General features: G+C 39.0%; 2 protein-coding genes across 2 annotated transcripts in view; one reads left to right on the top strand and one right to left on the bottom strand.

The window, feature by feature from the left end:
- The window catches only part of LOC137258518 (fatty acid 2-hydroxylase-like), a 41,005-nt gene extending 30,117 nt beyond the window's left edge, over window positions 1-10,888 (bottom strand). Inside the window, exon 1 of the mRNA XM_067796221.1 lies at window positions 10,576-10,888. Coding sequence (XP_067652322.1) covers window positions 10,576-10,824 — 249 coding nt within the window. The 5' untranslated portion in view covers window positions 10,825-10,888. The remainder of the gene's footprint in view (window positions 1-10,575) is intronic.
- Window positions 10,889-15,218: 4,330 nt separating this feature from the next.
- Window positions 15,219-24,909, top strand: LOC137258165 (UPF0711 protein C18orf21-like). Its single transcript, XM_067795739.1, has 6 exons — window positions 15,219-15,377; window positions 17,324-17,355; window positions 18,657-18,886; window positions 19,723-19,819; window positions 20,560-20,755; window positions 23,431-24,909. Exons 1-6 carry the CDS (start codon window positions 15,262-15,264, stop codon window positions 23,729-23,731), a joined length of 972 nt encoding a protein of 323 aa, XP_067651840.1. The 5' UTR covers window positions 15,219-15,261; the 3' UTR covers window positions 23,732-24,909.
- The last annotated feature ends 2,799 nt before the right edge of the window (window positions 24,910-27,708 follow it).

Raw genomic sequence — 27,708 nt, 5'->3', positions numbered from 1 at the left:
GGCAAATATGATACATATCATGAATATTGGGTAACAAGTACAATACAAAGATAGCAGCTGATGTATTATGCAATATTATATAGAGTGCAACAATAAAATGTATGGATAAAAAATATGCATGGTAGGGAATAATTTAGACATGGAGACATGCACCATAGCAATGGTGTACAGTCTTAGAATCATTTACAGACATATTTATTTGAAAAAGTATAGTTTTATTGCTTATTGACCTGTTTACACATGAGTAGCCATGTTGTGATGCTTACACGAAACGAAACAAAAAATTGCTGGTTCTCCAATAAATTCAATTCTGTACTCTAAGTTTTTAGAGTTCACCTTTATTGAAAAAGAAAAAAACAAGGAGTACATTCTCCTTATGTAGAAACATTATCTGGAGCCCTCCTAATAGATACATACCAATTAGCTGATCACATTTTAAAAAAACAAAACAACAAAAACACCACCCAAACTCTGGCAAAAACACTTTGTTTGTAATATTCATGACTATATGTCACTAGTGAATACAAATAACAAGTGAAGTCAGGAGGAAATAATCTGATTCACATCGAACAAGCGAGTGAAATGTAAGTGCCTTATTTAAAGCCTGGTCCTATGAACACCTTGATCTTGTCTTAAGACAAGCATGGGTTGCTGAAGACCCATTCTAACCCAGATCTTCTCCATAGTCACTAAATGAGTGAGTGAGTGAGTTTAGTTTTATGCTGCACTCAGCAATGTTCCAGCTATATGGCAGCGGTCTGTAAATAATAGAGTCTGGACCAGACAATCCAGTGATCAACAGCATGTGCATCGATCTGAGCAGTTGGGAACCGATGACATGTGTCAACCAAGTCTGCGAGTCTGACCACCTGACCCCATTAGTTGTCTCTTACGGCAAGCATAGTCGCCTTTTATGTCAAACATGGGTTGCTGATGGCCTATTCACCCCGGTCCTTCAATGGTCACAGGTTGCGAAAACTGTGAATGATATGGATCCTGAATCAGTGTAATGTACATATCTGTTTTCAGTCGCAATTTTGCAGATGGGACCATCAGGGTTGATACTAACCATTAAATATTTTTAATAGTCTCTCTGAATCAAACAATACGAAGTGCAAGACCCTTACAGGAAGAATGAGCGAGTGAGTTCAGTTTACCGAAGCAATATTCCACTTATGGTGGTCTAAAAATAATTGAGTCTGGACCAGACAGTCCAGTGATCAACAGCATGAGCATCCGTCTACACAACTGGGAACAGATGACATGTGTCAACCAAGTCAGCTAGCCGTCACCACTCAATCCCGTTAGTCGCCTCTTACGAAAAGCATAGTCGCCTTTAATTATGTGTCAAGCATGGGTTGCTGAAAGCTTATTCTACGGGTCACTTTCACAGTAAATAACTGGAACGAAGATGGTAATTATGGCTGGAGTCTGTTGTCTGACGCTGCACTCTCAAAATTCTGGCCTAAGTTCCGCAAGAGGCATGAGGTACTGAAGGCCAGTATTACAGCCTGCATCTTCATGGGTTCAAAAAAGAAAGAAATACGTCCAGTAAAGTATTGTGGGGGTGTATTGTACTCTACAGTATTACAAGACCTTTATCATGAATTTGGAACAATGAATATTATTGTGTGCACTCCACGATATATTATATCATTTTCTCAGCGGCAATTTATTCACATTTCAGTTTGTGTAAAACTAAGAAATATGTCAGAATATAGTACATGATTTCAGGTACAGAAATGAGCTCTCACAGTAATCTTTATGTTTTCCTTTGGAATTAACAGGGCTGGCAGTCTGACAAGATAGTTTAGGCACATTTTCAAACGCTGAATATCATTTCACCAAGAGCTGTGAATCGTGTGATATCAGCTTTAGAAATTTAGAGCACTTGCCCCCTTCTCTCTCACTGACTTCAGCATGTCTCCATGTTCGTTTTCTATGTTTATCTGCCACGCCTACATTATTTCTGCTAAGAATGTTTAGAATGTTTTTCACTAACTTAAAGCAAGTGAGTGAGTTTAGTTTTACAGCACACTCAGCAATATTCCACCTAAATTGTCAGCGGTCTGTAAATAATCCATTCTGGACCATACAATGCAGTGATCCACAGTATAAGCATCAATCTACGCAGCTGGAATACGATGACATGTGTCAACCAACTCAGCAAGTCTGACCATGCAATCCCTTTACTCAACTCTTACAACAAGCATGGGTTACTGGACACTAATTCTACTCCAGATCTTCACGGGATCATACGACCTAAGGACCACTAGTCTTACATGATTACAAAATGTAAACGTTCTTTAACTTCGGGACAATGGAGTAGCCTTAAGTGATTAAACCTGTTGCTCCTCATGCTGAAGACCGGAGTATGTTTCCCCACAAGTGTGTGGTGTATTAAGTCCATTTCTTTGTCCCTTTCCTTATTTCTGGAATGTTGCTAATCTGCATAAAATCTTATCCACTCACTCACTCTACAATTTCATTTGATGAGTATACAATATAAACATTTACATGTCTTTGAATGCTCAAAGCTGTAGCAGTATCAAGAGGTGTACATAGAGTTTAATGTTTCCTGTGTTCAATATCAGGCCTACCATACAAACAGTGAACAAATCATCAAAAATGAACTTATATACACCAAAACAGAACAAAAATCACCAAAACAGGGAAATACACTTCCAAAATTGCAACACTGTCCTCTAAAACCGAAACAAATGCTCTGTAATGGAAGACACATTGTTTGAAATGGAAACAAAACTTGTGTTTCAGCTAGAACTGCACCAGAGAATGTGTCGCTGAGCAAAGACAGTCATCGCATCCGAAAACAGCAGCCTTAGCACCCCGAAATATCATCAATAAATATCATCAAAGATGGCTGCGAGGGGAGACAAAGTGGCTTTGGTCAATAATGTTTTTCGACGCCATGAGTCTAATCTTGAAAATTTGATATCGGGCTGTGGCACATCAACCCCTATTATACTGAGCTTCAAACCTATGTTCATACTTAGTGTCAGGCTTGCGATTCTGAACAATTTGGAAACTTATTCGACTGAACAGATTTTGTACTTTGTTGTCGACAATGTATCGTGCTACTGTTTCTCTTCAGTTTTGTAAATAAAGTATTCATAGCGTCACATTCAACGTTAATACATTTGGGCGATTTAAAACGTTGATCACTATATGTGACTTGCATATCGAAGTGTCATTTTGAATTGAACCACCATGGAGACCAGAGGCATGATGTAATCTATAACCTACTGACACAAAACTACTGTTACCCAGAACAGTGACCAGTATAGTCTCTGTCCAGAGCGACACTGAATCAATGAATGTGTTATGCCGATATGTTTCAATATCCTATTTAAAAAAAAAACTTTAAACAGAAGGAACATTGATGGGAAACAGCTGTCAGGTTCAACAGAGAAGAACCTGTGCTGTGTCATAGGACTTTGTCTCATAAACCATCCTTTGCTTTATAGTGGGTTACAAGGATGCTTCTTTTTGTTTAATGCCACATACTGCAATATTTCTGTTAATATAGTGTTATATGGCAGTGGTCCATAAATAATCAAGTCTGGGACAGACAATCCTGAGATCAACAGCATGAGCATTGATCTAAATAACTGGGAACCGATGACGTGTCAACCAAGTCAGCGAGCCTGACCACTCAATTCCTGCTAGTTGCCTCTTACGACAAGTAAGACTTGCTGAACACTAATTCTAATCCAGACCTTCAAGGGTCAACAATGATGTACTCTCCTACTCACAAATCCTTGAGACAGAGTCGTCTTTGTGGTGGGTATAAGGAAGATTTATTTTTGCTTTGAAATTTAGGAACTTATTTCACTCTCAGGCAGGATATCATATGTAACATTTTATTGAAGATTATACGAATTTGTCAGATTTCAAGATTCTAACATGGGGTTGAGATAAAGATTTTTGCAATGCAATCTTAATTTCGCAATAGGGAAAAAAATAACATATCACTTCAGAAATGTTTTATATCAATCAAGGTTACTTGAATATTACCAAGCATGCAAAATTACTTAAACCTGAACCAGGTACTGGTTGTATTGCTAGTCTACTACACATAATGTACGCAATTACTTAAGTTTGCTTTCAAAGGAAAAACATGAGCACTTTCAGGTTTCACTTTTCAGGTTTTTTCATCTAACATACATAAGCCTGTTTAAGCAAAATGGTGCAGTGTCAAAGGGTTACATGTCACATGGCATTAACCCTTTGCTGGCTCAAATACACTATATGTTCTTGACAAAAATGCTGATACATTTCAATACCATTGGCAAGCTTTAATACAAACCGGAAATTTATCTAAGCTTGTGAAAACTCTTTAACAGATTCACATGTGGAGCAAAACACTCTCAAGAATAATATGACAGCAATTAGGATATAATGATTGCAATCTACAGATGGAGTGAAGTGTGGATGTGCAGAATATATCTCCATACAGCTCCAGTGCCTGACATGAAGATCTCATTACTCTCACCTGGACTGCCAGTCAAACCTTGTGACCTGAATCTATCTGTGAGCCATGCTGCCCTCCACCTAGCCATACTATAATGTATACATGTAGCAGGAAATGAATGTGAGTGAGTTTAGTTTTACACCGCACTCAGCAATATTCCAGCTACAGGGCGGACAGGAAATGAAGCAACTTTCAGCAAGCCTAGATTTCCTTCAGGATCTGGTTAGAAATTGCCTATCTCAGTTTCTCAGATCCTTTTCAGTTTTGGTGTGATTGTTCTATTCCATCCAAGTTAAATTTTTTCAGAGACTATTACAAGTCTTAATGATTCCCATTGTCAGGATGTGCATTGTCAGGGATGAATAAAATGTTTGTAAAAAAAGTAACATATTGTGGCGCCATAGTGTCATTATACCATTAACAACTGTCGTAACATTAATGATGCTCTATATTTTTTTCTATCTTAAATTTTAACAATAACTTTAAACTTGGTAAAGAGAAACTACATTCATTTCATACTACAGTTAGCTAAAGCATACCCAGTTTGTTTATTTGAAAATCCTGAGTGAAGGTAATCTGTTAAATGTATTTCATGACCCATCTTTTGTTGACTATTACTGTAACTGTATTTCAACTGTATTCAGCACCACTGGAACACTATTGTAATAGCTGTCAACTACTGCAGTATCACAGTGATTGTTCCTGTTGAGTACATTTCAAACCAACTTTAATGCTTGAAACATACATCACTCAGTGTAATGGAAATAATTAAGGTATTGTTGACATTGTACGGTTGGATCGTGATTCCCTGTCACTAGTCAAACAAAATGAAATACTCAGATCATACACTGGTCGGGGAATCCTGGCCAGTCAACACATGGCAGGTTGAAAATTTGACTTTCAGAACTGAGTTATCTGGTGGACAACAGGGCTGTTACGATACACTCACATATTCGGTGAATTGAACCACAGTCCTTCATGAAAACAATTTGTTATTCGTAGTCACCAGAACTGAATATGAATGAATACTTGCGTTTTTTCTCTGAGCATGTTTTACTTGAGCCCTTCTTAAAGTGAGATATGCAAGAATGTAATATGTACCAGCATTGCAGTAGCGTAAGTCATGTTAGTTTGCAATGGCTGCACATGGCACTGTGGACTACAATGATTAGTTTACTACAGTCGAATCCTGTTTATCCAGATGTTTTGGTTTCACTTGGAAATCGTCCGGATAACGAGACGTCCGGTTAACTGGATCAAACATCCAAAACGTGAAAATTAAGTGAAAGCAAAAATAATTCACATACGTATATCAATAAATCAACAGTCAATAGTAATAACAGTGAATCATCTTAACATATAAGTGTACCGATAACACATGGAAGGCGGAATGTAGGTTACCATTTGTCAGGTTGTCTCGGACGTAATCGTGTAGCGTGTGGAGCTTCAGATGGTAAGTTAGATGAAAAACATAAATCGATGACAAAAAGTTTCTGTTTTGCCAATTGCATATTCTTTTGTTAATTTTAAATGTCCTAAAAACATACAACATCGTGTGGAATTTATGCTGTCTGCAGAAAGTAAACTTCCAGACGGGATCACATGATCATGTGGCTGGCATTTTTAACTTGCATCACGACAGACAGCAGGGGTTGATTTATAAGTGTTATCTACAGTACAATTACAGTGTAGTTTCCCTTAATCCTACTTAACATGTGTTTTCTTTACTGATGAGATGTTCTTACACATGCCAAATCCTAATGAACAACCCGAGTGACACATGTCACTAGTGTTTTGATGGCTAATTAATCAGTTCACACCAAATGCCTTCCAATATATCAAGAATGAAATCACATAGTCGTGTGGTAAACGGTATTGACATGACACATGCACATGCATGTTGCACACATCTCTCTGTACGGATAACTGGATCATTTTTCAATGGAAATGTATGGGAATGGTTGGAAAATTCTAATCTGGATCCAGAAGCATGGGGTCTGGGTAAACAGGGTTCAACTGTACATACCAAATTTGAGTGTCATCCCTTGACGCACCGACCCATGAAGGTCTGGGGTAGAATAGGCCTTCAGCCGCCCATGCTTGCGATAAAAGGCGACTATGCTTGTCGTAAGAGGTGAACTAAGTGGCATGGGTGGTCAGGTTGCTGACTTGGTTGACATGTTATCGATTCCTAATTGCGCACTCATCCTCATACTGTTGATCACTGGAATGTCTGGTCCTGACTAAATTATTTAAAGACTGTAGCAATATAGCTTGAATATGGCTAAATGCAGGGTAAATCCGCTCATTCACTGAAATTACTGAGTCTGGACCACGCAATCCAGAGATACTAGTAAGTATTGATGCATGTAATGGGGATCCAATGACAAGCTTGACCAAGACAGTGCACCTGATGACCCTGCCCTGTCAGCTGATCCTTATGACAAGCAAGAGTTGCGTAATACCTGTATCTTGATAGGTGTTTCCCCACCAGTGTATTATGTGACATGAACACGTCACTGAGTCCTACACACGACAATGTGATAATTATGTGAACAAGTATACATTGTTTCAGGACGTAAGCAGACAATACACCACGTAAAAGAACGATAGTCAAGAGGCCACTGTTACAGATCCAATGTTGTCATGTAAACTGGTATATAGACTAACGCTTAGTCTGAATAGTCATAATATCGATAGTCACGAATATATGCATTTGAAAAGGAGCTCCAGGGAGACCACAGAACCTGGGGAAATCTAGACTCATTTACGGCTTTAACACTGCAGGGAAGACAACGCTGTATGGGAAATATCATCAAATATGTGGAAGGAAAAAAAGTGTGGTTGAATAAGACATGTTAAAAGTAAAGATTTAAGAGATTCAAATAACATGGGATGGTAACATTTTCTTGAGGACTAGCAACTGTACAATTACTATGATGACATTTTTCCAGACCAGATAAAATAAACAAATATTTTCTAATCATTGGGGTATATTGGTGCAAAGAACTGTCATGCCCCATTTATCCGAACCTCAGATATCCTGAAAAATTGCCTTCCACATGAAAATCACCATTGTTCTGAACACCAACCATCACCATCATTCAACAACTTTTTGAAGTGGATTGTATCAGTTGGAATGTCTGGTTCTAATGCATCTGAGATGCCAACCATGAATCAAATAAAAGCGGAGTCATGCCTTGCCCAAGCAATTCTCGAGTCCTGAAGGTGCGTGTTGGGTGTGAGCAAGAGAAGGGGATTGGGACCGTTTTGATGATGGGTGTCTTGAGGGGGCCTGCCCAACAAAAATACATTTAGTCTGCTGGAAATATGCACTTTCTGGGCATACTTAACCAGATAATACTTAACTCAAATGAAAGCGGAGTCATGTCTTGCCCAAGCAATTCTCGAGTCCTGAAGGTGCGTGTTGGGTGTGAGCAAGAGAAGGGGATTGGGACCGTTTTGATGATGGGTGTCTTGAGGGGGCCTGCCCAACAAAAATACATTTAGTCTGCTGGAAATATGCACTTTCTGGGCATACTTAACCAGATAATACTTAACTCAAATGAAAGCGGAGTCATGCCTTGCCCAAGCAATTCTCGAGTCCTGAAGGTGCGTGTTGGGTGTGAGCAAGAGAAGGGGATTGGGACCGTTTTGATGATGGGTGTCTTGAGGGGGCCTGCCCAACAAAAATACATTTAGTCTGCTGGAAATATGCACTTTCTGGGCATACTTAACCAGATAATACTTAACTCAAATGAAAGCGGAGTCATGCCTTGCCCAAGCAATTCTCGAGTCCTGAAGGTGCGTGTTAGGTGTGAGCAAGAGAAGGGGATTGGGACCGTTTTGATGATGGGTGTCTTGAGGGGGCCTGCCCAACAAAAATACATTTAGTCTGCTGGAAATATGCACTTTCTGGGCATACTTAACCAGATAATACTTAACTCAAATGAACACATTCAAATGGCTATTTACTAAAATTTTTTCAAACATTCTAAATTTATAAACTTATTTGTATTTTCTAAAAATCACAGTTTTTAACAGACAAATCGGAGAGTTTGTGTTTGAAAATCGGAGTGGTTGGCATCTCTGATGCATATTACAACACCCTTAAAACTACTACATCATGTAGTTTTAGGAGAATTCAAGGATGCACTGCAGTTTCCTTATGTCCAGAACAGACGTCTGTAGTTAATTCTTCTCTTCCATCAAAACTGACATGGGTGTATCAGGTTGATCAGAAAGCCAATGCTATTGCTAATACTATTAGGCAATCACAGTCTCTTGCAGAAATCTGTTCTGTCACAATATACTTCCGAATTGATTCTGACATCAGACAAAACTTGCCAAGTTTTCAAATTCCAAAGATACCCTAAACACAGGATAGTAGCCTGTCTTTCAGTCCCCAAACCACATTATTTTCCCTGCTGCATAGCCCTTCCTGAAATGCTAAAGTCCTAAATGAAGCAAGCTTAGATTTAAATGGGTTTATTTGTATTTATCAAAATTACATACATTCAGAGACTAAGCGGTAGCCTATCAGCATTGTGGTAAGCACAGTCCTAGGCTGATTATTGCTAACGAGCTTGTCAGTAGACCTACCATAATTAACTTGATACCTCAGCAAGTGTCCATGGTCTGACACTTAATTTCACTGCAGGTCTAGCCATGGTAATTACAGCCATGAGTCAAATTGAGATATTGTTGCCATGTGTTTCAGATTATTGCCTACTGTTAGCTTAATAGAGGCCATAAAGCTTGATTTAGTAGATGAGTAATGTGTTATGGGCTCTGTGTCATGTTATACGACAGATTCACACTTGCTAGGATTATCAAAATATGGCTGCATATAAATAATCTCACATATCAAACTGGTACTTACATAAAACACACATGCAAAAACAAACACAAGAAGTACCAACCAAACCACCCAGCAGTTCACCCCCACTACAGTTTGTTAAATTTCCAAATTCATAAAAAATAATCATGCAACCCTCACATGCCCTGCACGTTATCATATCTTTCAGTCCAACAGCATTTTTCATCAAACACTCAATGGACTGATGGGTGAAATATGCATTTTGTCGGAATGCACATGTTAATTTCGAACTCATTCAGTGTTCACGAATGGTGTTTCAAAGTAACAGGACATTGGATCCCGTAAGTTTCAGATGTCTGTCTAACCCACTGAAAATTCACAGGACCCACAGAATAAAATTGAACACACATTTCAGATTTAACATTTCTCATAACTGGCACTGAAATTAGTAATATTATATGATGACGAACATTATAAACATAGATTTATAAACAGTGAACAAGTGTCACATGCCACAAATAATAACTTCAGACAAAGTTATTGCGATATATTCAGATAGACACTGGAACCAGCAGGTAAAGGACTTCTGTCTGACCATTGGTAAATATCTGCAAGATTTGTCAGAAGGTCAGACACTATTTGTGAACATTGCTCATCATCTTTGTTGCTCGGATGATCAACATGATACATGCACAATCATCCATTAACAGTTCCTGTGTGCACATGTGCGTATAAAACATCATATTGGAAAGCTTTCATCCACTAACTGCTGAAAATATACCTACAACAACACTGTTGCAACTGGTATTCCCTCAGACTCTTGAATATACTGCCATATGGATTGTGAGGCTTGTCAGTTTTCTAAAAAAAGGTTGCAATGTCTAACCAAACTAACTGACTGTGAAAACATTGACTATTCCTAGTATAAGAAATTAAAACCGAAGTGATTCAAAGAATATCTTAAATCATTCACTCGTGTTCCGTAAGAAAGCAATCTTTTTTCACATTTAAAGGGGGTTATTCACTTATTCATATTTAACGGAATAATTATGAAACGATTTCAGTTTACTCCCGAAGCAATTCAATTTGGGTCCTTAAATTGTGCCACAAATTGTCGTGGTGCTGGTAGACACTTGGAAGAGTTACATAAAGCTAAATCCGATCTACAAAATACCTGGAAATCCAACGCTTAATCACAAGTAGGATTATGATACATTCAACACAGAAAATTAAATATTACAAAGAGTTAAAAAAAAGGTCTTACCGAAGTATTCTGAACTTTTCCAACACAATACTTGTCTAACATGGTAAAAGCATATCGGGAGTGTTTATGGGTTTCCGAGCTGTGCATCGCTTCTGTCACATCTTGTCCCGCGTGCTCCTCCAAAACATCGACGCCACCTGGGTGTTTAGAGACGAAGTCGGTGACATCATAAACCTTTCCAGAATATATCAAACACGTCCGACCTGACTTTGACCGCTGACGGACCACATCTTCCGTTAGAGAAGACATTTTCAGAAGTAAACACGCACGGGAACATAAATGTGTACACCGCTACCAACGTAAGGTCAAGGTCGGACAGCGATACTACTTTCCCCAACACTCTCGGTGAGGGGAAGGGTCGGGGTCAGGCTAAAATCGCACCGCGCCAAAACCTCGACATTTGCCTGGAGAAAACGGCAACATCTACACGTATGCATGTTAACATAGAATATTTAATTGATTATGAAAAAAACATGGTTGTGAATACGGCGTCACTCAACATCATGACTATGCATTACAAAAATAAGAAACCATATAAGATATTCTATTTTTTTTACCAAATAAACTTTCACCACTCACTACCACATTCTCAACAACAAACCCTAAATTATGTATTTACTCCATACCCTTTAATACCCATTATAAAATATTGTATCTGTGGAGTACTATTAAATATGCAAGAACATCATGTGCTGGCTATTAGATGCCTCACTCTGAGGACGGAAGTTCGATGTAACTCAACCAAAGAAAAGTTCTACAATCTGCACTCTACTGAAGGACTTCTGCACATTCTATAAAACAGGTCTGTAGGTGCGGTTCATGTTTCGCTAGATTTCGTTCAGCCATGTGCCGTTTTGGCGCAGTCCTGTTGTATATATTTATAGTTACCTGTCACGCGTGCATTGATACGTCTATCAGTATCTGCCCGTAATGCGCAACATGTCGTTTCATTCCTTCATTTACTTACAATAAACCATAAAACTACGCTTATCCAAAAAAGTATCAATTATAACAAAGCTGTGTCCATACTGTTAAATATTTATATTGTTTAATGCAACACTGAAGTCTCCAAGACCGAGATAGGATTTTTGTGGTTCTTCCAATAATAGAAGAAACAAAAATGAACCCCAAAATAGCTTCTTGTGGAAAACCTCATCGATCGATGAAGGAAATGACGCATGTGAGCTCCAAAGGGAGGTCCCAACCTTTGATCATTTTACCACATTCGTCTGAAGAACGTTTCATTTCCACAGGAAGTTTTAAAAATATATTTTGCGAGAAACACGTGAGTTGGTTATTAAACTGAAGTTACCATGATTAATAACCACACACTTTCTGTCGTGTCTCTTGCATTAAAGTTACGGAATCCACCACATATTAATCATTTCTTTATGATTATACATATATAGTGCGTATATTTGGTATCTTTATAATGGGTGAGTTTAGTTCTTGCAGAGACCATATAATAGATTATCTGGTCTCTGGTTCTTAGCAATATTCCAGCAATATCACGACGGGGTACACCAGAAATGGGCTTTACACATTATACCCATATGGGGAATCGACCCCGGGTCATCAACGTGACGAGCGGACGCTTTAGCCACTAGGCTACCCCACCACCCCTTTTTAATGACAATATGAAACAAATGGTAATAATTTTAATTTTAATAATTTCAAAATATATATCGACTATTTCTACTACTTCATGATATTTTTGCGAGCACAAGTCACTCGCAATTATCGCAAAAATATCATACTCGCAAAAAACTGTAATTACAGTATCACAGGTTAAAAATAACTGTCCTGTGTTTAACACCATATCACGGATAAGATGATTTAACGAACAAAGTCACTCACAAATAGATTTATTTGTTGTTGGTGTCGATGGTGTGGTTGTTGTAGCATAAGATTGTCAGATATATGTCGAAAAATGAATGGAGTAAAAATAAGGATTGATTTGAGTTAACTGACTATGCAGTTGAGTTATTCACCATCCCTTATTGTTTTCATTTTAGGAGACAGCAAAGATCCAATGTGGAGTTGTTCATTAGCAAGCCATACGTGTCAGAACAGATACATGTAACAAGTCGTCAAACAAGGTCACGAATGTCATGAAATAAGGTCATGAATATGATGAGATAAGGCCACGAATGTCATGAACTAAGGTCATGAAAATCATGAGATAAGGCCGCGAATGTCATGAACTAAGGTCATGAATATCATGAAATAAGGTGATGAATATGATGAAAAAGGTCACGAATATCATGAAATAACGTTACGAATATCATGAAATAAGGCCGCGAATGTCATGAACTAAGGTCTTGAATATCATGAGAAAAGGCCGCGAATGTCATGAACTAAGGTCATGAATATCATGAAATAAGGCCGCGAATGTCATGAACTAAGGTCATGAATATCATGAAATAAGGTGATGAATATGATGAAAAAGGTCATGAATATCATGAGATAAGGCCGCGAATGTCATGAACTAAGGTCATGAATATCATGAAATAAGGTGATGAATATGATGAAAAAGGTCACGAATATCATGAAATAACGTTACGAATATCATGAGAAAAGGCCGCGAATGTCATGAACTAAGGTCTTGAATATCATGAGATAAGGCCGCGAATGTCATGAACTAAGTCCACGAATGTCATGAAATGAGGTCGGTTGGTGGCTTGCTTTGTTGAATGACGTCATCGTATCCAGATGCCGAGGCGGATGAACAGTAGGTCAGTTACGGAGGCGGTGGGGTAACCAAGCGGTTAAAGCGTCCGCTCATCACGCTGAAGACCCGGGTTCCGATTACCAGTTTACTTTGTACATACAATTTAGGGAGGTAGATGCTCATTCACATTGTACGCTGCTTCTCCCTAAAAATCATTGTCATCCCTCCATTGCCATGCAGGTTTATTGTAAACAGGACCATCTGACATCAGGACAACTGTGGCCGATTGTCTTGATTACCTGTTTAATCATTTGCTATTGCGACAGGACTGAAAGAGCATACAGTCAGTCACATACACCGTACCGACCCTTAAGTGCATGTGACCTTTGACCTTTGACCATCACATGCGTGATTTGAATCGTGCTTCAGTTATCAAAGCATGTTAGTGTGGGGCGAAATCACTTTATGGAGACATATATTGGTCGTGTTTTTTAAATAGTCAGTCATAACTGTATCGTTGATAAAGGTGTTCTTTTTGTGTAACTGATGTTTACTGGCATAAAAATAGGCGTTGTCCAGATGTGATTGGACATTTCGGTACTGCCATGCATTTGCGCACTCATGTACTTGCAACAGTTCAATGCTCTTTAATAACAAACATCATACACGATTATCACCACCGTTTAATAACTAAAAAAATTAATAATATACGTATTAATACAGGCAAACTCCCATCCTGCTTTAAGCATATTAAACCGTTTCGTACTGTATCTTATTACATGTGTATATATTCCGATTTATTTTAAAAGAGTTCATATTCAAATGCAGATATGCTGGGTCCTTGACCTTTTGTCAAGCACGAGTGTATATATAAGTATCACCTTCGTCCTGCTAGGGAGTAACACGTAATCCATTTACATAACAGTCCTGAAGTACCGCTAATTGAACTGTTAATCTTTTCAAAGCCCCTCACGTGTTCTTGTGTTGCGCACCTGAGCACTGACGCGAACGTCTTAACCCTGAAGTTTCGTCATTATGGATGGTTCGTCCTGATACGTAAGATATTTTCGACACAAAGGACACGAAGCTAAACGTACAATATCAGTCTTGGCTGTTGCAGTTGCCAGGATTTATCAACATGTTACCTGTACAAACGGATAATCTGCATGCCACGGTGGATTATTTGGTGGGAGATTTGATGTATCAACCAACACACGATTAACCCGTTTTACTCAACGCCCGTCCTCACCTAAAAAAGTTACAAAACACAGATGCACGTACGCACGGACGCATGCACGCACGCACACGAACACACCTATACCTTCCCAAAACCAAAGTAACAAAATACATTTTGAAAGATTTTAACGTCAGGTAGCTATAATTTGATGCAAATTTACTGTCGCTCTTCCATTTATAATCACCACCGACGGGTACAATGTTTACAGCCCGTTTCTACTGTCCGCCACCTTGGTATTGCGGATACATTGCTAAAAGCGGCATAAAACCATATTCACTCACTCTGGAATGGCAACTTATCCGCTATAACACACTAACTGGTGGATGTAATCACTGTGCGGTGGTTTGTTATCGGTGATTGTAGGCAGAAATAAATTCTACCATGACTTCACTAAATACTGGATTGTGATTGATCAATCAAAGTCATTCTGAGGTATATAATCACGTTATTATACCTCTGGTTTAATTAAAGTCAATAAACTTTTATGTACAGCCCATGTGGCAGGTCTATATCCCCACATTCTGAAAATAAGGAAACTCTCTGGGTCTCATTTTGTTATATTTTATGAAAATGCATAAGGAATTATTTTGCTCCTGTAATTTATATATATTTCACTGGCTAGATGTTAGTCTACCCTTCCCTATCAAATTATTTTTTCACATCTGGAAACATCTGCGTCATGTGCACTAGAAAGCGGAATATGACGATGATATACGACTGTAACCGAACGGATCCGACCTCAGCAGACAACTTCCGGGTTAAAAACGTGTTTTGAGAAATGACAGTAAACGTGATGGAAGCTCTACCCCAAACAAGCGAGATGCAAGCCAGGGAATTGAATGATTTGGGCGAAAACCTGTTTAAGACCCAACCTGAGTATTCAAGATACTGCATGTATGTCTTCTTTTTGTCTTGTCAGGGCCACATTGCGTGATCAGCCGGTGTTTGACCCGTCGCTTCGGCCTCGTAGGATGTATATATTATGTATCGCTACAAATTTTGTGACGTAATCATCATATTACTAGATCAGCTTTGTATTACTTGATAACACATGCTCTGTTTGACTAGTCGTGATTATGGCAACGGTTCCGACTTTTCGCAGATCGATGATCATGCTGTTGATCACTGGATTGTCTGGTCCAGACTTGTTTATTTACCAACCGCAGCCATATCGCAGGAATATTGCTGAGTGGGTCATAAAACTAAACTGATTCACTCACTATTTAATTAGATATTGTACAGTTCCTCGTATGTCGCTTGTTATTTTGTTATCACAACAGAAGCTAGACAGCCTTGTGTTTAAAGTTATTGTTCTAAAACCTCAGGTTTGATTCGCCACATTTCTTCAACAAATGGTGCCCTGGTTTCCTCACCAGTGAGACTGACAGCTGTGTTATAACATGGTTGTTGTCGCGATCAGACAATCTTTGTTTCTGGAAGAATCTCACTCTTGTACATGTAGTACATCAATATATTTGTCTAAACACACCATACATTCTATTGATGACATGCATACTGGCTTGTAAAATGCATATGAAAATGGAGGTTTGCTAAAGTTTACTGGATGAATATGTATAGACCCATGAAGATCTGGTTAGAACCGGTCTTCAGCAATCCATGCCAGATGTAACAGGATTGGGTGGTGAGACTTAATGACTTGGTTGACATATGTTATTGAATCCCACTTGCACATTGTCTGGTCCTGACATTTACAGACATTTACAGACTATCGCCGTACAACTGGAATATTGCTGAATGGAGTGTTAAAGCTAACATGCAATACAAAACACAACTCTGCAGATTCTGATAACGTTTTGTATTGATTTACAGTAGCAAATCATCAAATGTGCAAATTCAACTCATAAAGTTGAAAATACAATATGATAAAATAACCCCATTTAAATCAGAGTTCAAACGATTCCATAATTTCACCCCAGTTGGGCTGAAAAGTAGTTTCCATTGCTGTGCTGCACTATGCACAAAGCACATGTGCACTGGCTAGGTTCTCGCAGCTTAAAGTGGGATGCCTGGATTATAAGGTCGTGAGCTGGAGTAGTCTAATTTTGGTTGTGTACACGAAAAAGTAAATAATCTACCGGTACTCGTTACATAGTACCCGTGAAGGTTTGGGGTAGAACGGGCCTTCTGCAACCGATGCTTGCCATGGAAGGTGTCTATGCTTGTCGCAAGAGGCTTACTGACTTGTTTGATGCATGTCATCGATTACCATTTGAGCAGATCGATGCTCATGCTGTTGATCTCTGGATTGTCTGGTCCAGACTTGATTATTTACAGACAGCCTCCATATGGTAGAATTATTGGTGAGTGGGGCGTAAAACTAAACTCACTCACTCACATGTTACAGACAAAAAAGTAGTAAGCAGCCTCTGTAACAGGCAAAACTCAATGTCTGTTTTAGTGACCCCTACGTGTCTGCCTGCCTGTCTGCTAATGACAATATCAATCATTGACCACATGCAATTTGAACTTAACACCTATCAGGCTAATGCAACATAAACAAACAGCGGGATGAGCGTATCAGCAAATAAAATAGCCAGTGAAAGTAATCGTTACACTTGTGTTCTCACCCACCTGCCACGACTGGGTTTGGCATCCCGGGTGCTTTGTTTCGAGGGTAGTACATACAAGTACCAATGATTGCACTTTTTACATGCAACTGCAGGATTATTATTTTCTTTATTTCTTTTTCCATGCTCAGCAGTGCATATTATATGTCATGAATAAATGATAACTCTGTTATAATTATGGTTTTTTTGGTTGCATCTAAGCTTTGAACAACAAACAAACACCAGATGAAAACCTGTTTCTTACTCTTTCAGATTCAGAGCAAAGTCTTTCAAAGTATCCAAAGGTAGGACTCTTCACTCTGAATGGGAATAATAAGCTACCAGTTTGGTTGTATTTGGGTTACAGTCTTCCCACAGATGACAACCAGACGTCAGTTGGTGGCAGGGTGAACCTCTTTGATTATGTGAACAAGGCGTCAAACCTCGAGTAATTTTTTCCATCACAGGATGGACGCAATGAGCCTCTACATGTGTGAAATAGAACTTAATTCCAGTTGATGGGAGGACCTATGAAGATGTGGGGTAGAACTGATCTTCAGTAACCCATGCTTGTTGTAAAAGGCGACAAACAGGATCAGGTGGTCTTGGTTGACATGTCATGGTATACCTATTGTGCAGATCAATGCTCATGTTGTTGATCACTAGATTGTCATATCCGGACAGAATATGTCAGAATATTGCTGAGGGGGCATTAACCAGCCACCACACTGACTGACTACAAGGATAAAAAAATGATAAATTGAATAAAATTATGTCTGAACCTAAGAATAGATATCTACATGCACAGTACAGTCTATGTACTCACATGCTATATACATCATATGATGCCGAATATAAACTTTGTTTAAGGTATTATTGGTGACATTCTCAAACCTACATGTGTACTTGTTGTTATGTCACTCTGGTTTCTCACAAATTACTCATTTTTAGGTTAGTTAAGAGATGTTTCGTAGCATTTTTGTCTGAGAAATACCATTAAACCCTTTTTCACACCACAACCATTCTTAAATCTCAACACCAATAGGGACAGTACTGACAATGTCTTTAAGACCTGTTAATATAACTTGAAGAATATGGATTGTGTAAATGTTGTCATTGTCATTGTGTGGTGATTATCAGTGACCATGTAGAATAGAAGTTGCAATGATCAAAGTTCATGTGCTACAGTATATGTCCATTGATGAGTCGGTAAAAGTCTTTTGCAATACTCAATCAAGATAGCCAACTTGTTGTATTCCTGATACCATGATAACAATGATAACTGCCATGATATGAGACCAACATTTGTTATCTGCGCTGAATGTGGCCACAGCGAAAGTTACAGAATTCAAGGTGTAATCCAGGTTAACTAAGTTTGTAAACAGTCTCAACATTTTGCAAGATATACTTTGTTTTTGATTCACAATGAATTGTACAAAATATAAACAAATTCAAACATAGATACAGACATCCAACTCATATCATAGACAGTATGCAATATGGCCACAGGCCTGCTATTGCATGGCTAGTAAAAATCCACTCAAAAATTTCAGGGGAGGAAACTCTCACCAGATAGTTATCATAGATCAACTTCTCACTGTTGCAGATGCCCTATTTGCCCCTCACTGTCCGTGGTGCCATACAATATTCACCAATGACAACCATAAAGTCAGACTGGCTCCCAGAATACCGCTGACAAAGAAGCTGAAGAAACTGTTGGATCGATATGCATTTCAGTCAACCTCCGACTCTGTCTCCTCCTCTTTGTTATCCCCTTCCCTCAACAGGTGCCAGCTGAAGATGGTGAAGAGATACCTCAATAGCAGCAATGTCCTGGTATGTAAAGACTTCCATATGGGACTGGGGTGTGTGAGTGAGTGAGCTTGGTTTATCAATATTCCACCAATATCACGACATGGGGACACCAAAAATGGGCTTCACACATTGTATCTATGTAGGGAATCGAACCTGTGTCTTCTGCATGACAAGTAAACACTTTAACCATTAGGCTACCACATCAACTCAGGGTGAAATAGTTTCATGTACATGATGAACTGTGGCCAGGTGGGTGAAGCGTTTGCTTGTCATGTTCGAAGACATATCTTCATTCACCATGGGTATAGTGTGTGAAGCCCATTAGTTACTTGTTTCATAATTGTCACTACTTTTGTCAAAAATGTTTTGAAAATATTTTAATAGCAAGGTTGAAAACAACTTTTATTTGTTGTCTTGTTTTGAAACTGTTGAAGTTTTTACCTGATTGTGTAGTCATTTGAGCTACAGTATTTATTTCTTAAACTTGGGGTTTTCTGAACCCACAGGGAAAAATTCATGTGGCGTAGTGTTGGAATGACATCACAATTCTCACAATTCTCACAATTCTCTGACATATGTCAGCTGAATCTACTTTATTGTAATCAGAGTGCGAGCCAGTGCAAAAAATGACTGACTGACTAACTGACATTGCAGCAAGGACAGAAAGAATCCTTTTTCATAGGGTGTTTCGATCTATAAACTAATAAAAAAATGACCCCTAAATATTATTGAATAATGTAAACTGGTTTTATGTTTTGCATGTCAACCATACATGGGTACAGTCTATCTGTCCAATTCTAGAATTAGTTGACTCACCTGTGACATCAGATTCTGTACCTGTTAACCATCTATTGCAGACAGTGTCATGTAACACATGTGGTAAAACTACCAAGACCAAGTGTCAAGGTCGATCTGACCGTGCCAGACAGCTGATGTCATGGAGAGAGCCAGTAGGTGAGTTGAGCCAAGTCGTCTACGGTGATTGCAATTTACTTGACAGAGTTGTGTCCCTTTGCCATTGAAGGATGCTCAGTGGAGACCTGGGCTTGGATTGGTCTCCAAGTAACCCATGCTTGTCGTAAGAGACAACATTGGACTCAGTCACTAGACTGTCTGGTTCAGACTTATGCTTGTGGGACGGTGGGTATTCCAGGGTTAAAGCATTCGCTTGTCACGCTGAAGAGCTGGGTTCGATTCCCTACATGGGCTCAATGTATGAAGCCCATTTCTGGTGTCTCACATCATGATATTTCTGGAATATTGCCAAAAGCGGCGTAATACCATATTCACTCCCTCACTCACTTAGGTACCTACAAACCATCATCTTGTAGCAGCAGTATTGCTGAAAGTGGTGTAAGATGATGGACCAACGAAACAGAAACCTGAGATTGTTGTTTTTTTTTATCCCAAATTCATCCTGATAATGTTTCTGGACTTCTCTGCATAAATGTCTGCATGATTTTTGGCAATATTGTAAACTAGATCTTAGCAAGACTTGGATCACTATGGCCCTGTAGTTCCTCGTCCCATGTGAAGATGGGATATGAAGAAAGTAGACATGATGGTCTATGAACTGAATATTTGCTATCAAGAGTCAAATCATGTAAATGCTGAAGATTATGTGGTGACAGTAATATGACCAACAATAATTTCATATTTTGCGTGAATTATCTGCATCCAACGTAATTTTGCAGAAATTGAAAAGAAAGAAGTATCATTGACGAAGAAAAAGAAAAGGAAAAACAACAAAGAGTCAAAGTCAGATCTCTCAGTGATCTCCCCTGATGAGCCACTATGTGTCATCTCAAACAGATCTAATCAGCCCGTGAGCATCGGTGCTGCCAAAACTAATTCAAAGAAGAAAGCTGTTGATACACCTCCCAATACAAGGTGCTTTTTTTAACATTTCATAGCTACATATATTTTTTTATGTTTTCTAAGTCCATCCCGTTTGGTTGCTCTAACAGTTTCAAAATTTGAATTTCAAAGGGTTTAATTTTATTTTCTGTCCACAATTCAGTGAAATTTGTGGTAACTTAAAATTTCCAAGTAATATTTTGACTAGTAGTAACTACAGATATTCATATTAGCTATGTATTTGTAGTTATGGCAAGAACATGTGTGCTTTCCTACGTTTTCTTTGTTTCTGTCCAGTGACAGAAAAACAAACTGCTTTTTATGTAATTGCAGGGTATTACTTTCTTCACAGTAACAGTGTTTTGAGATGGCAGATTTAGTTAACAAGAAAATGTGTAATCTCAGAAGTAATACCATTCTTGTTGTTACCATGATAACTGTACCACAGTCGTTTTTAAATATCAGTTAGGTTTTTATTATTAGGATTTTCATTGGGATTATTTGTTTCGAAGGGCCCTGTTTCACAAAGCTTTCATAAGCCTAAGATCTTGTGACTTTTCTTGTAGCATTTTTATACTCATATATAGTCGTAGGAGGTAGTATGCTATGAGAAACATTACGAGACACTGTATGGGAATCTCTATGGCAACTGCATCAGACCTATTCTTGACATTGCTTGGTCTTGTTACTGTCAAAACCTTAGAAAATTTTACTAACAAAGTGGGGTAGCCTAGTGTTCAATTCATTCGCTCATCATGCTAAAGGCCAGTGTTCAATTCCCCACATGGGCACAGTTTGTGAAGACCATTGTGTCCCTGACCATACTAGTGCTGAAATATTGCTAACAGCAGCGTAAAACTAAACACTCACTCACTCACTCACTCACTCAACCATTCACTCAACCATTCACTCAACCATTCACTCAACCACTCACTTACTCAACCACTCACTCACTCAACCACTCGAGTAACTGGTCATTTATCTTAGATATTGACAGAATATATGGCGTACAGATGGCTATATATATTTTTTCATGTCTTCCTCACAAAAGAAATAAAGAACATTGCAAATATTCTTGATGCATGTACGTTTAATGATTTAATGTTCAGGATATCCTTTTGATATCTAGTGAAAGGAAATGGATGCTTTATGTCGTTACAGCAACAAAGCCTAATAGATATCATCAAACACAATGAACAAACATCCTTCCGCACATGTGCAAAGGAAGTCCATTTTTTCAAGTGAAGGAAGTCATGTGGATCATGACCTTTGTGATGGTTACCAGGTAACATCTTTTGTGCAGGTTTTGAAAGTGCAAATGGAAACTTCTTATAAGCAATTCATCGGTCCGCTTTTGAGCCAAACAGACTATAGTTTAGTGGTCTGATACAGAAAACACACCATCGATTCTTTTTTCTTCAGTGTAAGTTTCGGCTGCCATACATAATTTATGAGATGGGGTGGAGAGGGTGTGATGATGATGATGATGATGATGATGATGATGATTTTTATGCAGTAGCATGTACAATGTGTATGTGTATGACATCTCCCCCTTAAAATTTATGTACAAAATAATCAACCCCTAGGCATATCATTTACAAAGTCACTGAACCCTACTTCCCATGGACCTCCCAGTACATGTGTTCAAAATTGATACCCCTCTACCTCCTGTACAAATGGCTGCTGATAATATTCTGCCCTAGCCATAAATTATGAGGTAAGTTTTAGGTTGGTTTGACTCTGTCTCCAACTTTTCATATTCCTGTGATAACTTACTGCTCAGATTGCTTCATGCATAAATTTAAACAAGACATATTTTACTATGACACTATAATGTCATACCTGAGAAGGTCAGGGGTAGAATAGGCCTTCAGCAACCCATGCTTGCCACAAAAGGCGACTACACTTGTTGTAAGAGGGGACTAACGGGATCAGTTGGTCAGGCTTGCTGACTTGGTTGACATGTCATTAGTGTGTCCCATTTGTGCACATTGATGCTCATGTTGTTGATCACTGGATTGTCCGGTCCTGACGCGATTATTTACAGACCGCCGCTATATAGCTGGAATATTGCTGAGTGCAGCATAAAACTGAACTCACTCACTCACTCACTAACTCACTCACTATGATGTCAGTCTTATTGTTCAGACAGCTTTGCAAACACACGTGGCTAAGATGAATTTTGCACTGACAATTTTATGTCAATTTTAGCCCGTACTCGTAGCCAAGATTTATGAGCTATGAGACCTTGCATCAATCTTAACACAAAGGCAGCTGTATAAGCTGCTGGGGAGTTGCTCTAGATGTGGTAGTCTGAAGAGGGAAGTTGGGTAGCCAAGTGGTTGAAGTAGTGCTCATCACACCGAAGTCTGGGTTTGATTCTTCACATCAGAATAATGTGTGAAACCCTTTTCTTGTGTCCCCCCACTTATTGCTAAAAGCAGCATAAAACCATACTCACTCACTTCATATTAAAACTGCTTGCACACAGACAAAATTCTTGTGCATTTAGCCTAACATTTGATGTACTTCAGCTGTCACACTCACCATTTATCTTTTTGTTTGAAAACAGAAATGTAAATATAGTAAACAAAGCACCTACCTTTTGTCAACATTGTTATGGGATCCAGCAAAATGAAGTGAACGTCGATAATTTAAATGAAAACTAACAAAAGTTGCTTTATACACATTACTCTCATTTTTCACAGTGCCACCATAGCAACTCCAGACAGCGAAATAGAAGACGGATCCTCAACTCAGGTTTCCAAATCCTCCACTGTAAAGAAAAAAGACTGTCGACAGGCTCCCAATGGAGACAGATCCTCATCTGTGTTATCCTTGATTGCATCCCTGGGGGTCAAGTCAGGGGGGGTGACCAAGAAGAAGAAGAAGAAGGGGAGGGACAAGCATCAGCAGCTGGAGAAGATGCTCCAAGAACAGAAGTCGGTTAAACCGCCAACTCAGCAGAAAAACAGTTTAGCAGATTTCCTCTCCCAGATGACATACTGAAGATTTATGTTCTGATCTCATCATCAACCTGGGGTGGTGGGTGGGCTAGTGGTGAAAGCGTTCGCCCATCACGCTGAAGACCTGGGTTTTATTCTGCACATGGGTACAATATGTAAAGCCCATTTCTGGTGTTCCTGGGGCATTGAAGTAGTCTAGTGGTTAATGCATTCATGTGTCACCCAGAAGACCCAGGGTTTGATTCTCCACATGGGTACAACATATAAAGTTCATTTCTGGTCTTCCCTACTAAAACTAAACTCATTCAATCACAAGTGTCTTCTTGCTGCTAATATTGACCTATGGGTTGAATGTATAGCTTGAGCTAAGTGTGATATCTTCACATTAGAATCAAATAGTGTTGAATACAGATAACCATTACAATTTGGGTTTTCGTTCGACAAAACAAAAAAAAGGTAATTGAGTTTGCTAAAACAATTGGATCTCATGAAGCATTGAATGCAAACCACTCACTCAAGTAAATATCTCTTACAATATTGGTGCAGCAAAGTTTCCATAGTTGATAAGTTGCTTATTGACAATTACTGTATGGAATAAAAACTATAGCTACCTTATAAAATGAATAACTACCTCGCTCTTAGCTCCTTGATCACAGTATCATAGATTACAAGCTATTGTTGAATAGGTTAGTAGCCTGATGAAGTGCCTTGTATAAGATACACAACAAGCTGAGAATGGTATTGAGCTATCCAGGTATTGATATAACCAGATATTTTGATACCAGTATGAAATAACAATGACTCAGGTTTATAGATATCTGAATATCTAGACATTTTGATACTGGTACAGAGGCAACTGGGAAGTTTGGAACAGATAAATTTAATGGCTGATTGTTGTCAGTGTATGATACTGTCAAGGTAAGTTCGAAACAAGTAGTCACGTTCAGAAAAATGTGGATATTGAGATTCCTAAATACATGATGTTGACACTTGAGATATCCAGACATGCTGATATGGGTACAGATTGCAACTTAGAATTTTGGAAAATATAACTTACAGTATTTAGGAGGATTGTTATGGCTGTACTGTCAGATATTCTGAACCACAACTTGGTGATGCAATATTAGTCTGTTTAAGTGTTTCCTTTTATGCCATCTCCCATTCAGTGTCTGACAGTGAATGTCTGTCAATTTGTTGAATTAAATATATGATTGTTACCAATAACAGTGTTCTTTCTTCTTCACATCTGTTGTGTGGAAAAAAAGTATAAATACAGACAAGAACTGCACAATGGAAGTCTGTTCAGTGGAATCGGTTTTAAGCTCCTCAAAGTTACACTCTCTCTAAACCATAGTCAGAAAATTATTGTACTTGTTAACAGGTATTAAACAGTAATATAACAACGTCGGCTGGGAGTCACAGTACAGTGTTTGCTGAACTATCCATGGAAAATTGCGAACATGCAGAAACACGCACGCACACAAACCTGCGCTGTATTCAGTGTAATCTTTGATATACTCCACAACTACAACAAAGAAGAAGAGATTAACGATCCTGAGTAACAACTCTTCAATCCTGCCAAATACAAGATTACCACAGATCAAACATTTGCCATTCAGATTCGGCTGTCATTCAAGAAGTTGTGAATGGTCGTGTACAGTGCAAAGAAACGTTACTTTTAATTCAATAAACACAACGAGTCAGTTACATGCACAACACAAACCCTATTCATTTGGACAACAGTCACAATACTTAAATGATTCGTGTTTGATTATGTGTGTAATCTCTCGTTCATAACATGCTGTTGTCAGTTCCGAATGTAACCCATAATATTTCATTTGAGACCCCCGGCTGACGCCGTCGGTTCCAAATGCATTCCCGTGCTTCAAATACTCAATAACACCCGGAAATTGGCCAACACATGATGTTTATCTCCCAACCGGAGACTGTTCTTCAAAAACTATATTTAATACTATTGCAAAGCGAAAGGAAGCATGCACTAAATGGATTTGAACAGGCAATTGCAAACATTTTTGTAATCGTGAAAAATCAGTTAGCGTCCGTTCTGTGGATGTTTATTAGTTTGTTGTTAAACTGAGCAATATTCCAGGTTAATGGCAGCGGTCTTATGTTATAATGGACTGGTCTGGTATGTCAGCAGTTAAAGCGTTCGCTGAGGTTCGACTCCCTACAATGTCACACCAACGTGGGTGGTCAGACTCGCTGACTTGGTTGACACATGTCATCGTATCCCAACTGTGTAGATCGATGCTCATACTGCTAACAAGGACTCCTTTTTGGCTGGTGTTGAATACAGGGCATTATCTCAACGTTTCATACCTGTATCACTTTGCATTCAGATTTCCTCGGATGGTAACCAACCTTGTTCTCTGGTCACAATTGCTTCCCAATACCATGACGCCTCCAACGAAAAGATGAACTTGAACGCAATTTAACAACAGTCGTTCTTCTCTATGTCTTTTCTGAACCGACTTTCATCTGTAAAGAGCATTCTTTCCTAGTCACGTCGCTACCACCGACGTACAGTTCGTGCCCATTGCACCATACGTTGGCGGTGTAGACAAGTCAAGGTCATCCTTGGAAGTGGACGAAAGGGGCGGAGACTCGAATACCAGCGAAGGACTTTTCGTCTGCTGAGTGCTGTCGCTGCCTTTGGCGTTTCCATCACGAATCTGTTCCGGATGTGGATCTGCTGGATTTTACGGTCGATAGCCGTCTTCTGTATTGTTCTTCTTGGGTGGTCTTGTGTCTGGCCTGTTAGTTGATAAGAGTTTCGAGCCTACCATACAAACGGTGAACAGATCATCACAACTGAACTCATATACACCTAAACAGAACAAAAATCACGGAAATAAGAAAATAAACTTCCAAACCTGCAACAGTATCCTCTAAACTGAAACAAAAGCTTTGAAACAGAAAATTAATGAAATGGAAATGGAATGGAATTTGAAATGGAAACTGAATTCTCGTATCAGCCGCAACAGCGCCCGAGAACGGTCGCCAAGAGAACAAAACGGCAGTCATAGCATCCAAAAACGGCAACCATAGCAGGCCGAAACGGCATACATATCGTCAAAGATGGTGGCGTGGGGAGACGAACGGGTTTTGGTCAATAATGTTTATGAGTTTATCAATTTCCTGATGGTGGCCTGGTTGCAGTTAAAGGATTTTGCCAGCTAACGTTCTGAAGCCCCCATACTGATACTGGCGACACCGGTCGCCCTTTTCGTCGCATGCTTAAATCTCGGCTCATCCGCGGTGGTTTGTTAGTTACTACATATTTGCTCTGTCCAACATCGGCATTTATACCTCAGTCAAGCAGGTGCAATTAGACCAGTATCCAGATCGGTGGACTGGCCTTGTGGCTACAGAGTTCATGGGTACAGTGGCAATGTTGAGCCCATTTTTTGTTAGGATATTGCTAAAACCATTCGTGCTTTATTTTACTACTCTGTGTGAGTTCACGATAATATGAGCATTGCATTTTTTCATGAAATGACACTCTTGACCATCTCATTTTCATTAGTTCATTAGTTCATTCTCATCAGCAGGAAGCAGCACTCGTCCGATGCCGTTCTTCTCACATCAGATGGTTATAGATAAATGTAATCCGGTCTATCAAGGCATACGTAAAATATCGGTAACGGGAATAGGCATTCCTTGACTATGTCAACAACAATAAAGTTGATGAAGATCAATTCTAACCCGAATCTTCACGGGTCTGGATCGAATAAAATGATAGTTTTACACTGACACATACATCGACTGGTCAGCGCTGGATGGTTAGTAGATAGACGTCATACTTTAGAAATGAAGACAACACCAAGAACATACATCCATTGCTTGTGACGTCAGACATGGATCTTGCTACCTCAATACTTCTCGTAAACACCATACTCAACAAAATTCAGAATTAGCAATAATAGGTAATCTATAGATTGATAGTATGAGCAACAATACAGATACGCGGGATACGATGACGCAATAGTTCACGTGTCT

This window comes from Haliotis asinina, chromosome 12 (genome assembly GCF_037392515.1).
Source record: "Haliotis asinina isolate JCU_RB_2024 chromosome 12, JCU_Hal_asi_v2, whole genome shotgun sequence".
Lineage (NCBI taxonomy): Eukaryota > Metazoa > Mollusca > Gastropoda > Lepetellida > Haliotidae > Haliotis > Haliotis asinina.
Note: the sequence above shows the minus strand (reverse complement) of the source record. Positions and strands in the feature narration are given on the sequence as shown.

What these genes read in the sequence shown, in the direction of transcription:
- LOC137258165 (XM_067795739.1), top strand. Translation starts at nt 15,262, where the DNA reads ATGACAGTAAACGTGATGGAAGCTCTACCCCAAACAAGCGAGATGCAA. An exon ending in GTCATGGAGAGAGCCAGTAG is followed by an intron (nt 19,820 to 20,559) that starts GTGAGTTGAGCC and finishes GTAATTTTGCAG; the next exon opens with AAATTGAAAAGAAAGAAGTA. An exon ending in GATACACCTCCCAATACAAG is followed by an intron (nt 20,756 to 23,430) that starts GTGCTTTTTTTA and finishes CATTTTTCACAG; the next exon opens with TGCCACCATAGCAACTCCAG.